The sequence below is a fragment of the Pristiophorus japonicus genome, chromosome 17 (assembly GCF_044704955.1).
Source record: "Pristiophorus japonicus isolate sPriJap1 chromosome 17, sPriJap1.hap1, whole genome shotgun sequence".
Taxonomy (NCBI): Eukaryota; Metazoa; Chordata; class Chondrichthyes; family Pristiophoridae; genus Pristiophorus; species Pristiophorus japonicus.
The window spans coordinates 125,523,879-125,539,011 of NC_091993.1; the positions used below are offsets into that span (position 1 = coordinate 125,523,879).

General features: G+C 46.7%; 1 protein-coding gene across 6 annotated transcripts in view; it reads right to left on the bottom strand.

Moving 5' to 3' along the window:
• LOC139228079 (suppressor of tumorigenicity 7 protein homolog) overlaps positions 1-15,133 on the bottom strand; it is a 197,262-nt gene that overhangs the window by 68,720 nt on the left and 113,409 nt on the right. For all 6 annotated transcript variants that reach the window (XM_070859248.1, XM_070859246.1, XM_070859250.1 and 3 more), the window contains 4 exons: positions 14,977-15,074; positions 12,906-13,020; positions 10,884-10,956; positions 4,411-4,513 (listed from right to left, as the gene is read on the bottom strand). In XM_070859248.1, coding sequence (XP_070715349.1) covers positions 4,411-4,513; positions 10,884-10,956; positions 12,906-13,020; positions 14,977-15,074 — 389 coding nt within the window. The remainder of the gene's footprint in view (positions 1-4,410; positions 4,514-10,883; positions 10,957-12,905; positions 13,021-14,976; positions 15,075-15,133) is intronic.

A 15,133-nucleotide genomic window follows, 5' to 3' on the forward strand; every position in this document is an offset into this window, starting at 1 on the left:
CCAACCTCAACAGCTTTTGGGAGAGTCCCAGGTTCCCATTACCCTGTGTGTGACGAAGTTTACGAGAAGTTTCTGTTACAGATGTGAATATAAAGTAACTCAGCATAGTGGCATGTTCCAAGACAGATGATAATTATAAAACCAGTCTTAGTTGATAAGATGTTTCCATAAAATTGTCTCAATGAGATGCGTGTATATATGTACGTGTGTATGTATGTGTGTATGTAGGGGCACTGTACCAGGCTCCACACGTGATCAACTCCGCTGGGCAGGCCACATAGTCCGCATGCCAGACACGAGACTCCCAAAGCAAGCGCTCTACTCGGAGCTCCTTCATGGCAAACGAGTCAAAGGTGGGCAGAGGAAACGCTACAAGGACACCCTCAAAGCCTCCCTGATAAAGTGCAGCATCTCCACTGACACCTGGGAGTCCCTGGTCCAAGACCGCCCGAAGTGGAGGAAGTGCATCCAGGAGGGTGCTGAGCACCTCAAGGTCTCAATGCCGAGAGCATGCAGAAAGCAAGCGCAGGCAGCAGAAAGAGCGTGCGGCAAACCAGTCCCACCCACCCTTTCCCTCAACGACTATCTGTCCCACTTGCGATAGAGTCTGTGGCTCTCGTATTGGACTGTTCAGCCACCAAAGAACTCACTTCGGGAGTGGAAGCAAGTCTTCCTCGATACCGAGGGACTGCCTATGATGATGATGATGTATGTGCGTATGTATGTATGTATGTATGTATGTATGTATGTATGTATGTGTGTGTATAGGTTTGAAACCAAAAAGTATTTTCCACCAGGTAGCGACTTGGGTCAAAAAATCCAATTCACCTTGGAGGATCTGACAGCACTGAGCAAACAGGCAATGAAAGAAACACAGGGAGCTGATGTACTGAAGCATTTCTTCCACTTCATGGCTGCACTGTACCACCAGGCTCCACACACACAGCATCCAAAAATCTAGTGTCAATTTTATTTGTTCTTGTATCTTTTTTGAAATGTATTTAAGGGACGAGGGCGTCGCTGAAAAGGCCGGCATTTATTGCCCATCCCTAATTGCCCCTTGAGAAGGTGGTGGTGAGCCGCCTTCTTGAACCGCTGCAGTCCGTGTGGTGAAGGTGCTCCCACAGTGCTGTTCGGGAGGGAGTTCCAGGATTGTGACCCAGCGACGATGAAGGAACGGACGATATATTTCCAAGTCGGGATGGTGTGTGACTGGGAGGGGAACGTGGAGGTGGTGGTGTTCCCATGCCCCTGCTGCCCTTGTCCTTCCAGGTGGTAAAGGTCACGGGTTTGGGAGGTGCTGCCGAAGAAGCCTTGGCGAGTTGCTGCAGTGCATCTTGTAGATGGTACACACTGCAGCCACGGTGCGCCGGTGGTGGAGGGAGTGAATGTTGAAGGTGGTGGATGGGGGGCCGATCAAATGGGCTGTTTTGTCCTGGATGGTGTCGAGTTTCTGGAGTGTTGTTGGAGCTGCACTCATCCAGGCAAGTGGATAGTATTCCATCACACTCCTGACTTGTGCCTTGTAGATGGTGGAAAGGCTTTGGGGAGTCAGGAGGTGAGACACTCACCGCAGAATACCCAGCCTCTGACCCGCTCTTGTTGCCACAGTATTTATGTGGCTGGTCCAGTTTTGTCTCTGGTTTATTGTGTCTCCCAGTTTAGTTTCTGGTTTAGTTTATCTCCAGGCTGTCTTTCAGCAGAGCAGGGCAATGAGGACTGTTTCTCTCTTACTCCACTCCACGAGACACCATCTGGCAGTCTGGACAAAAACCAGCAAACGCCAAACACAAAGGACAGCTGGATTTGAGTATCTGTCTAAAATGGGATTGGAACTTGGGTCGGCCCAATGGAAAGTGTAAAACTATCCCTTTCTCTCAGTGGGACTCCACTGCTCTAATCCTTGAGCTACCTGTCTACCACAGCACACACAGAGGGAACTACGGACACACACACACACACACACACACACATGATTAAAGAAGGCAGTAATCTCATCAGGTTGCACAACTTGATACATCAACTACGTTCAGAGATCATATTACAACTGGGTAATCACTTCTGGGTACACAGTCCATTCTTAGTTCCATGTTGCTCAGGTCAAATCATCTGCTATTTCACATTTTTAGCACCCTTTGATATATTATTTATATTGTTTAATTCAAACAATTGGGTAATGCTGTTTTTCTTTAATACAATGACTTATCATCAGGAGTGGCGTGTATACACTTGCAGTTCAAGGACGGTTTTATTTGACTTTTGGTCTAGTTTCTCCAGTGTTAGCGATAGATGCAAGGCTAATGTGTACGGACCTCTGCATTGAGGGATTAATAATCATCCTGCAAGCGCTGCAAGTAGTGAGTATTTTTCTCAGCATTCAGCTAAAATAAAACTGTACTCTTACTGTACGCCTATATATAAACACTTGCTCCTGTAGCCTGCTTCTTGTCACCATATGGATCAGCAAACCAAACAAAATCCTTCTGTTTTTAAAAAAAATGTTTTTTTGATTTGTTTATCACAGATTTAAAATAATTGGTACAATGATTAGAGGGGATTGAGAGCTTTTTTCACTGAGGGTGGTGGGGCTCTGAAACCTTAATCACATTTAACAAGTACTTGGATGTGCGCTTGAAGTGCTGCAACCTACAGGGCTATGGACCAAGAGCTGGAAAGTGGGATTAGGCTGGGTAGCTCTTTGTCGGCCGGCGCGGACACGATGGGCCGAATGGCCTCCTTCTGTGCTGTAAACTTTGATGAACTTCTATGAAATCTACCCTCTGGTACACACACAACTTGCATTCATATAGCGCCTTTAACTTAGTGAAACAACTCAAGGCGCTTCACAGGATCGTTATCAAACAAAGTTTAATACCAAGGCCCATAAGGAGATATTAGGGCAGATGACCAAAAGCTTGGTTCACGAGGTAGGTTTTAAGGAGCGTCTTAAAAGGACAAAAGAGAGGTAGAGAGGTTTAGGGAGGGAATCCCAGAGCTTAGGGCCCAGGCAGCTGAAGGCACGGCCGCCAATGGTGGAGTGATTAAAATGGGGAATGCCCAAGAAGGCAGAGGAGCGCAGATATTTCTGGGGGTTGTGGGGCTGGAGGAGATTACAGAGATAGGGAGGGGCGAGGCCGTGGAGGGTTTTGAAAATAAGGATGAGAATTTTGAAATTGAGGCGTTGCTTAACCGGGAACCAATGTAGGTCAGCGAGCACAGGGGGTGATGGGTGAGCAGGACTTGGTGCGAGTTAGGACACGGGCAGCCGAGTTTTGGATGAGCACAAGTTTATGGAGGCTGGAACGTGAGAGGCCGGCCAGGAGTGTGTTGGAATAATTGAGTCTGGAAGTAACAAAGGCATGGATGATTCACTCAATGTTTTTCCCAGACACTATGGTGCACATACCATTCATTCTTTGCTTTAATGGTCATTATTCTAGCTGCAGCTTCGTAATTCTAATATATAGAACACATTTTCTGAAAACCCAAAGGTCACAAGAAAGCAGTGTAAATATGTTCCAAATTTAAATACTAAGTTTTAACAAGGCATAATGGTAAACTCTCCTAGAATTAACATTCAGATTCATTGATATCGAAATATATTCAGAGCCTTTTACTACAATAGACCATTGCCAAACTCATTGGTGGGCAGCACGGGCCCAGCCCACACTGCGATATGTGCGCGCACTAGGTCCGGGCAGCAGAGCTGGTCTCCAGTCGTCTTGGTTAAGCCTTGCCACTGGACCAAGACCTCGCTCTGTCAAGCCCGTGTGGTGGCTAGTGTGCAACGTTAAAAAATTCCATGCACAGGCATCTTCCACCCTTCAGCATGTAGTTCGGGATCTGGAATATTAGGTCCTTCAGTGAAACACCTGTGAACTCATCCCTTTTTGGTGTGGAAGCAAGTCATTCTCGTTTTGAGGAACTGCTTATGATCTCATTGGTGATAAGCATTCACTGAATCATCGCAAGCAATGGTTGGATATTCAGAAAGAACCTGCATTTGTAATAGTGCCTTTCAGGTCCTCGGGATGTAAATGGCAGAAAATTTGTGCACAGCAAGGTCCCACAAACAGCAATTAAATAAATGAGTGCATCATGTGTTTTGGTGGGGTTGGTTAAGGAATGAATATTGACCAGAAAAGCGGGAGAATGCCTTTGCTCTGTTTAGAGTAGGGCTGTAGAATCTTTTTACATCAACCTGAGCAGACAGAGTCTTGGCTCACTGTCTCATCCGGGAAAAACAGCACCTCTGCCAGTGCAGCGCTCCCTCAGTACTGCACTGAACGCCTGGATTGTGTGTTCAAATCTCTGGAGTGGAGCTTGAACTTACGACGTTCTGACTCGTAAGCCAGAGAGCAACCACTCAAGTCATTTGAATGAATGGAACTAAGAGTGTGACGCACTGACCTTTGGCACATGTGGATTAAACTCCACGGCTCTGTGTATTGCTTCCACAGCATTCATTTCCGCCGTACTGAGCCCTCGCCGAGAGGCCGCCTCTGGAGAGAACCTGCATTCAGGCAAAAACAGAAAGAACTTTAACATAAATCCCACGTATTCCAGATAATGATCAAAAATCTCTCATTCAAGCTACATCCCTCTTAAATAAACACCTCCCTCTTTATGTTCACTCTCCTCCACCTGAGAAAGACTGAAGTGGTCGGAGCTCCTTTCTTCAGAAAAGAGAAGACTGAGAGGTTGACCTGATCGAGGTCTTTAAAGTTATGTAAGGGTTCGATCAGGTCACCCTCTCAGAGAAAATGTTTCCACTTGTGGGAGGAGACCAGAACAAAGTGTCATCAATATAAGATAGTCACCAATAATCCCAATTCATGAGAAACTTCTTTACCCAGAGTGGTGAGAATGTGGAACTCAATGCTGTTGCATGCCATGGTGGGCGTCAGCAGGGTTTACAAGATGGATGAGCTGCGTTGGGTCCCCTGGGCTTCCTCGGCCACATTCATCTCAATACAGCCAAAATCAAGTCGCTGGAGAAATACCACCAACGATGTCTCCGCAAGATCCTACAAATCCCCTGGGAGGACAGACGCACAAACGTTAGTGTCCTCGACCAGGCCAACATCCCCAGCATCGAAGCACTGACCACACTTGATCAGCTCCGCTGGGCAGGCCACATTGTCCGCATGCCAGACACGAGACTCACAAAGCAAACGCTCTATTCGGAACTCCTACACGGCAAATGAGCCAAAGGAGGGCAGAGGAAAAGTTACAGGGGCACCCTCAAAGCCTCCCTGATAAAGTGCAACATCCCCACCGACACCTGGGAGTCCCTGGCCAAAGACCGCCGTAAGTAGAGGAAGTGCATTCTGGAGGGTGCTGAGCACCTCAAGTTTCATCGCCGAGAGCATGCAGAAACCAAGCGCAGACAGCGGAAAGAGCGTGCGGCAAACCTGTCCCACCCACCCCTTCCCTCAACAACTATCTGTCCCACCTGTGACAGGGACTGTGGCTCTCGTATTGGACTGTTCAGCCACCTAAGGACGCATTTTAAAAGTGGAAGCAAGTGGATTTCAAGGGACTGCCTATGATGATGATGATTACAGCCAATGAGAAGTTATCTCGGTTCCAATTGTACCGAATGTTGTGCCCACCTGCAGGTCAATGTCACTTCACTATCACACCAAGAGCTCAGCTCATCGACCAGAAATGGATTCAAATCAAGTTCGCAAAGATAGAAGATAGAATAAATGTCTTTCAATGCAAATGCCCCCATACAAATATTACTTGGATTATGCAAGTACATTAGCAATGTAACTCAGGAAAACGACATCCTGTGCCATATGGGTTGAGGTAACAAAGGAGCAAGTGTATTTGGAAACTAGCTGACTTCAGTGAAAACGGCCAAAAACAATCCTCACCTGTTTCGCCGGCAATGAATTGCAGCTTGGGAGTCTGATTGAGGAGTTTGAACTGCTTACGTGCGGAATAACAGATATCCACAGACTAAGCACAGGCTGGAGTCTAATCAAGAATCTAATGTCACTACAACAGTGACGACACGCCAAAAAAGTACTTCATTGGCTGTAAAGCATTTTGAGACATCCAGTGGTAGTGAAAGGCACTATATAAATGCAAGTCAGTCTTTCTTTATAGATAGAATAACATAACCAGGAGTGTATTATAGGTTGGGATCTAAATCGAGGGTTCGGAAGGCTTTATATATAGACTAACAGATACCTAGGAGTGAGTTAAGGGTAGAATTGAGGAGGCCTTATAGCTGACGTTAAGGGGACTACACAAGATGGTATTCACATAAGCCATTGGCCACAAGGCCCCTGCAGTGTATCTTTAATCTGCTGTCATTCCGTTATCAGAGTCTGCCTTCACACCCTTCCTTCAGCTTGTGCAAAGCTCAGAATGGGACAGGATGTTGCCTATCCTAATCACCTCCAACAGTATTATAATTACTCAGACAAAAATCATATTCAGAATACTCAACGCACCCCCGTCTCTCAATGCACCAAATGTAAAATCCTTCTCTTCAACTAGGAGATCCTCTGTGGCCTCACCCTTCCAGTCCACGACCCAGTCTGTTCCCTTACATCCTGTGACTCCCCACCATCCCTTTGCTCCACCTCAGTCCTAATTCTTCTGAACACCCTCTCACTCGTTCTCTCTCTTCCTTTAATAGTCTCCACTTTTTGATCCTAATATCAGACATCTTTTCTGAGGTGGTTACAGCTCAGCAACCAACCGTCCTCTGTGCCGCCCCTTGGTATATTTTAATACATGCCAGAAATGGAAGTAACTTATTGTACGGAATAGCAGGCACCCAGGAGTGAGTTCAAGGATGGAATCTAACTAAGGCTCGGATGGTTTGTACGGACAGAATAATAGAAGTGAACCTTTGAAGCAGCAAATGGTACCAATGACCTTCCTTAATAAATGACCCCGCATGCCTACTGCCCTTTGTGTGAAATATAGAATGGTGGAGACCGGACATGTCAAGTAAAGGGTAACAGATGGCTGGCAGCAAGGTACGAAGCAATAATTCAACTGAGCGATTCTAAGGACATCATAACTGGCAGAGTTGACACCCAAATGATGTTCAACATTCTCCAAATCTTGAGAATCAATAACTTTCTGCTACAAAGCAGGACACTGCCTGTCAGCCAGCCAGGCAGCTGATTACCATCCCTGGCTTCAGTTGCTCTTTCCTGTTTGATTTCCACTTCACTGTATTGTTCATCAAGCGTTAGAAAGTGACGCGTGCCAAGGACATAGCTGATGGAGCAACGTAGATGGGAATGGTCACCACGTTAATGGCGCTATATAAATCGAAGTTGTTCCTGTTGTTGTCACAATTTGACAGTACTCTGCACCGTGTCAACAGCACTGCAACAATACCGGAAAATATAGGTAGCATACAAGACTCTGAACCATCTAGGGCATTCAGATGAGATCAGAAACTGTGAAAGTGAGCTCCAGTTATTTATAACCAGCATCTGAAGGCCAGGAATGTGCAATGGCCTTGAAATGGCTCCAAGCCATTTATACGACGTGGACAACACAGGCATTCTGACACTTACCAATGGTTTCTCAGCTCCATATTCCTGTGCTAATTCTACCAGGATCCCTGTCAGATGACGCACTCAATAGTAATGTGTGTCAGCTGTGGCTCAGTGGGGAGCACTCTCGCCTCTGAGTCAGAAGGTTGTGGGTTCAAGTCCCATTCCAGAGACTGGAACACAAAAATCTTGGCTGACATTCTCACTGCCAGTACTGAGGGAGTGTCGCACTGTCGGAGGTGCCGTATTTTGGATGAGATATTAAACCGAGACCCTGTCTGCTCTCTCGGGTGGACGTAAAAACAAAAACGTATTGTTTGGTCATTATCACATTGCTGTTTGTGGGAGCTTGCTGTGCGCAAATTGGCTGCTGCGTTTCCCACATTACAACAGTGACGACACTCCAAAAAGTACTTCATTGGCTGTAAAGCACTTTGAGACATCCTGAGGTTGTGAAAGGTGCTATATAAATGCAAGTCTTTTTTTTTTAAATCAGTGACAGACGTTACATTACATGACGGGTAGAGACAGGTTTTGCAAAACTGGGACAGTGAACAAGATTTATAATATAGGAACAGGAGGACGGCCTGTCAGTCCCTCTGACTGCACTTCAAAAGTACTTAATTGGTTGTAAAGCACTTTGGGACCTCCTGAGCGTGTGGAAATCATGCAAGTCGTTCTTTAAAAAAAAAATTAGTCTCTCGGGCCCTCAAAAATGTCAAACCACTGACTTCCCTCAGTTAAATCTTCCTTCTATAATCTATAGTGTCAGCTGTGGCTCAGTAGGTGGCATTCTCGCCTCAATCAGAAGGTTGAGGATTCAAGTCCCAATCCAGAGATTTGAGCATTTCATCGAGGCTGACACTTCAGTGCAATACTGAGAGAGCACGGCACGGTCAGAGGTGCTGTGTTTTGGTTGTGACCCCGTCTGCACTCCAAGGTGGATGTAAAAGATCCCATGGCACTATTTCGGTGTCCGAGACTATATTTATCCTTCAACCAACATCATTAAAACAAGATTACCTGGTCATTATCCAATTGCTGGTTGTGGGAGCTTGCTGTTCGCAAGGTAGCAGCCACGTTGCCTACATTACAACAGTGACTACACTTCAAAAGCGCTTCAGTGCTTTGGGACATCCTTAGGTCATGAAAGGCACTATATAAAATATTAATTTGAAGCTGAGCATAACCTCATGTTCTCCCCTACTCTTTCCAGTTTTGGATGTGCCTTGGCTCTGCACGTGAATTTTACAAAAAGAGGTAGCAGTTATTTCATTTTAAAAAATGAGTCACAAGCAACAGCAACATTTTAATTATATTATTATAGGCGGTCCCTTGTATCGAGGATGACTTGCTTCAACGTCAAAATGGGATGCGTTCACAGGTGTTTCAATGTAAGACCTAATATTCCAGGTCACGAACTACATGATGAAGGGTGGAAAATACCTGTGCGTGGATTTTTTTTCAACACCAGCCACCACACGGGCTTGACACCTAGGTCTTGGTCCAGTGGCAAGGATTAACCAACACTTCAGCAAGCACAGAATGCTCTGGAAGTGTGCTGAGAAACATAGAAAATAGGTGCAGGAGTAGGCCATTCGGCCCTTCGAGCCTGCACCGCCATTCAATAAGATCATGGCTGATCAGAGCGCGTGCTGCAGAGCAACGGCTGTGATTGGACGTCACCAAGGTCCAGGTCGTTGATTGGAGCGTGGGTAGGTACAACAGGAGCAGCAAGGTCGAGGGGCAGGAGCGGCGAGAGATTGTAGAGGGACGTGACCGGGGCTCAGGAGAGGCGTGAGTTCAGGGTTCAGAAGAAGCGAGGGCCCAGGGGCAGCACGGGCCAGCCCACACTGCAATGTGTGCGGGCACAGAGTCCGTGCAGCAGAGCTGTAATTATATAGCAACTTTAACATAGCAAAATGTCACAATACACTTCACAGGAGCGTTATCAAAAATTTGAAACCAAGCCACATAAAGACACATTAGCACAGATGACCAAAATGGTCACAGAGGTAGGTTTTAAGAAGTGTCTTAAAGGATGAGAGAGAGGTAGAATTGCGGAGAGGTTTAGGAAGAGAATTCCAGAGCTTGGGGCAGGTATCTGAAGGCATGGCCGCCAATGGAGGAGCGATGAAAATAGGGGATGCGCAAGAGGTCAGAATCAAAATCAAAGCACATGGTATTGGGGGTAATGTACTGATGTGGATAGGGAACTGGTTGGCAGACAGGAAGCAGAGAGTCGGGATAAACGGGTCCTTTTTAGAATGGCAGGCAGTGACTAGTGGGGTGCCTCAGGGCTCAGTGCTGGGACCCCAGCTCTTTACAATATACAATAACGATTTGGATGAAGGAATTGAGTGTAATATCTCCAAGTTTGCAGATGACACTAAACTGGGTGACGGTGTGAGCTGTGAGGCTGCAGGGTGACTTGGACAGGTTAGGTGAGTGGGCAAATGCATGGCAGATGCAGTATAATGTGGATAAATATGAGGTTATCCATTTTGGGGGCAAAAACACGAAGGCAGAATATTATCTGAATGGCAGATTAGGAAAAGGGGAGGTGCAATGAGACCTGGGTGTCATGGTACATCAGTCATTGAAAGTTGGCATGCAGGTACAGCAGGCGGTAAAGGCGGCAAATGGTATCTTGGCCTTCATAGCTAGGGGATTTGAGTATAGGAGCAGGGAGGTCTTACTGCAGTTGTACAGAACCTTAGTGAGGCCTCACCTGGAATATTGTGTTCAGTTTTGGTCTCCTAATCTGAGGAAGGACGTTCTTGTTATTAAGGGAGTGCAGCGAAGGTTCACCAGACTGATTCCAAGGATGGCTGGACTGACATATGAGGAGAGACTGGATCAACTGGGCTTTTATTCACTGGAGTTTCTTGGATGAGAGGGGATCTCATAGAAACATATAAGATTCTGACGGGACTGGACAGGTTAGATGCGGGAAGAATGTTCCCGATGTTGGGGAAGTCCAGAACCAAGGGACATAGTCTTAGGATAAGGGGTAGGCCATTTAGGACTGAGATGAGGAGAAACTTCTTGTTAACCTGTGGAATTCTCTGCCGCAGAGAGTTGTTGATGCCAGTTCACTGGATATATTCAAGAGGGAGTTAGATATGGCCCTTACGGCTAAAGGGATCAAGGGTTATGGAGAGAAAGCAGGAAAGGGGTACTGAGGGAATGATCAGCCATGATCTTATTGAATGGCGGTGCAGGCTCAAAGGGCTGAATGGCCTACTCCTGCACCTATTTTTCTATGTTTCTATCAGAGGAGACAGAGATCTCGGAGGGTTGTAGGGCTGGAGGAGGTTACAGAGATAGGGAGGGGGGCGAGGTACTTACTTGTCTGATACAGCTCGTGCTTTCAGCAGTGCAGCTGTGTAGCATATAGTTGCTGATTTTGGCAAGCTAATATCTGCAATCAACAGCAAGATAGATTAGGGTACAAATCCTAATGGATGCTCAATACAAAAAAATCTCAGCTTCATCTCAACCAAATTCAAGTAGATCCATGTTATAAGCTCACTCTCAAGTATCCATTACTCTACATATAAACCATCTGAATCCCCTTCCAGAGTAGACACCCGCTTATAACTCACTTTTGGGTATCCATTTTTCTAATATGTTATTCTCAAGCATTTTGTTATATTTTAGCTTACGCAACTATTGCTTTACTTTTTTAAAAAAAGTGCAGTTTCGAAACATTTAATTTTTCTTTAATGTTGTCTCTCTAATCCAAGGACAAACATCTTTATTTTTACTGCACTGCATGAAGCTATTTTCTCCCTGGCAAATAAAATCTTGGAAATGCAAGCAAAGGTATTCGCTTCACACAGCAGTGCTCCAATCCACAGAATCAAATACCACATCGACAGTGTCAGCACTGAACAACAGACCAACATAAGCTGCCAATACACCGCGGGGCTGCTCGGTGGGATATTGATCCAGTGGGGGTGGGACTCAACTGAATAATGTTGAAGGGACATTCCAAAGAGATTAAAATAGGTATAATTGTTGGAAAAATATGGTATGCAACATCTCAATGTGCCCCATACAGCTATAAGTAGAATTAACAATTGCAAAATGTTAGAAAAAGTTGTTAAAAGTGAACTGAACTCTGCAATAGTCTTGTGAGGTCGGAGACAGAGAGTGGGAATAAAGGGTTCGTTCCCCGATTGGCGGGCTATGACAAGCAATGTCCCCCTTTCAGTTTTTGGGGGTGCATGGCCCCTTTAAGGGGCTGCGCGATCCATTCAAAATACCACGCATGCACACGTTTCCTATTTAAAAGCCGGTGAGCCGGCTGATTGGCAGAGCACTGCGCGGACACCAAGCTTAAAGGGGACATCGGTGACAAGGTGGTGTGCCCCAGGGATCTGTACTGGAACCTCAGCTTATTACCATATATATTAATGACTTGGTGGATGAAGGAACAGAGTGCTGTGTAGCCAGGTTTGCAGATGGCACAAAAGGTAGGAGGCACAGTGGATGGGAGTAGGAAGTTACAAAAGGGTGAGTGGGCAAAACTATGGCAGACAGAGTTTAACGTGTTTACAATTTGGAATGCATTGTCTGATAGGGTGGTGGATACAGATTTAATCGCAACCTCCATAAGGGAACTGGATAAATACTTGAAGAAGTGTTAGAAGTATGGGCACAGGATACCTTTTCAACTGATTCGTTTAGGTCTCCAGCATATTGAGTGTGATTAAGGTGATTGGCAACAGAACCAGAGGTGACATGAGGAGGAACTTTTTTAGAATCAATTTTTATTTTAGAAATTTACAGCACAGAAGGAGGCCATTCGGCCCATCGTGCCCGCGCCTGCTGACAAAGAGCTACCCAGCCTAGTCCCACTTTCCAGCTCTCGGTCCGTAGCCCTGTAGGTTACGGCACTTCAGGCGCACATCCAAGTACTTTGTAAATGTGGTGAGGGTTTCTGGCTCTACCACCCTTTCAGGCAGTGAGTTCCAGACCCTCACCACCCTCTACGCAACAAGTGGTTAGGACTTGGAAAGCGCTACCTGATAGGGAGGTGGATACAGATTCTACTGCAGCCTTCGAATGGGAACTGAATAAATACTTGAAGGAGAAGAAAATTGCAAGGATATGGGGAAAGAGCTGGGCAGGGGGAGGGAAACGGGACAAAGTGGATTGCTACACGAAAGAGCCGGCACAGACTCGATGGCCTCATTCTGCGCTGTACTATTCTATGACTCGATGATCCGGCATGTGCCCCAATAATACAGCACAAGAGAGCAAATTGTACAGTAGAAATAACACCCTACAGGGTGAGCAACCCATCCCGCAGTATAAACAGAATGCAGCCTTGTTATTATAGTCGGCTTTATCCAGGACACTTACCATCATATTTGGCCAAGACAACCTGTACGTCAGCATAGGCCTGCAGCTCCAGAAGAGCTTCTAATAAATTTTCATGTATATTCAGCATACTGAGGAGCGGAAACTCTTTCATCAGCTGCAAAAGAAAGAAAAGACACTCAGGGGGTGAAACTGCCCTGCTCCCTGATTAGGGGCGGTAACCTGCTGGGGGCCCTGCCGCTGAATTGGGCTGACCACCCTGCAAAGGAAGTGGAGCGCAATCATTAAAATGTATAAACCGAGGGGGGTGAAATTGTCCCTTTCTTTAAGCAGTCCGTTAGTGCGAACGGGGTGAAAGACACTTTTTGCCCCGTGGGGAGAGGGAGCGCTAACAGCTCCTGGGAAATTGCGTTTCATGGCTCCTCCCCTTCATTTAAAGGGGAGGGCCACTTACACACTCTGCAAGGCCTCTGATGGCCTCCAATAGACTGGGCCTGCAGCACGGCACCCAAAACCGAGTGCGCCGGGCTGCACGATGGCGGCCCAGACCATGCTAGGGATCATATACTGGAGCCGACCCGAGAGTCTGCAAACCAGTAAAGATGGTGGCGCGCGGCCCTTTTGAGTTCTGCCATGCGAGCGGATGTCGGCCAGCTTCGCGACCCGCCAAGCTGCTGTTGACACTCGCTCGCGCAAGGCTCGCAACCCGCGGGGCAATTTCCCTCGCAGGCGGCAAGGGGTCGCTGCGCATGGCAGTGACGTCATCGGCGGTTGCGCGGTGGCCCAGTGCGCTCCCCGTGACAGCACCTCCGCAAACGCCCGGGCAATTTACCGGGAGCCGGTAACACCCACCAACCCACCCTGCGCCGCCCCCCCCCCACCCAGGCGAAAAGTGTCTTCCGCTCCGTTACTGATAACGAACCTCTAAAAATGGGGCCAATTTCACCCCGCCACCCCCGCAAGGCGATTTAGATAGGTCGAGTAAGTGGACAAACACATGGCAGATGCAGTATAACGTGGATAAATATGAAGTTATCCACTTTAGTAGGAAAAACAGAAGGACAAAGTATTATTTGAATGGTGATGGCTTGTGAAGTGTCGATGTACAGAGGGACCTGGGTCCTTGTACACCAGTCATTGAAAGCAGACATGGTGCAGCAAGCAGTTAGGAAGGCAAATGGTATGTTGGCCTTCATTGCAAGAGGGTTTGAGTACAGGAGCAAGGATGTCTTACTACAGTTATACAGGGCCTTGGTGAGACCGCACCTGGAGTATTGTGTGCAGTTTTGGTCTCCTTACCTAAGAAAGGATATACTTGCCATAGAGGGAGTGCAGCGAAGGTTCACCAGACTGATTCCTGGGATGGCAGGACTATCGTACGAGGAGAGATTGGGTCGACTAGGCCTGTATTCACTAGAGTTTAGAAGAATGAGAGGGGATCTCATTGAAAGGTATAAAATTCTGACGGAGCTGGACAGACTGGATGCGGGGAGGATGTTTCCCCCCCGGGGCTGGGAAGTCTAGAACAAGGGGTCACAGTCTCAGGATACGGGGTAGGAAATTTAGGACCGAGATGAGGAGAAATTTCTTCACTTAGTGGGTGGTGAACCTGTGGAATTCTCTACCACAGAAGGCTGTGGAGGCCACGTCACTGAATATATTTAAGAAGGAGATAGATAGATTTCTAGAAACAAAAGGCATCAAAGGGAAAAAGCGGGAATATGGTGTTGAGATAGAGGATCAGCCATGATCATATTGAATGGCGGTGCAGGCTCAAAGGGCTGAATGGCCTAATACTGCTCCTATTTTCTATGTTTCTGAACATTTTAATGATTATTAAATGTGATATCTTAAAAATACACACACCAAAACTTGTTATTTATTGCTGTATCTGCACCTGCGTTATTTAATGTCAAAAGTACTGCAGAGGGTGCACATTACGTGCACAAGCCCTGCGGCAAGGTTAAACCCACGACCTTCTGACTCTGGGGCAAGAGTGCAACCAACTGAGCTAATGTGTCAGTATTTAAGTTGGGTTTATGGTATGGATGGTTAGTGATGCAGGGAGCAAAGAAGTGAAGCTGTTTCTCCAGCTCTGTTGCCCGTTACTCACATCTCTCATCAGTTTTACTGCTTCTCGTATTCTTCCCAGTTTCCTTGTGCACATGGCAAGCCTTCTTTTGATATAAACCAAGACATTTGTGTCCCGCCCTGCCGAGAGAAGAGAGGATGGATGAAGCTGAGAATCAAACCACTCAAATGGACAGGAG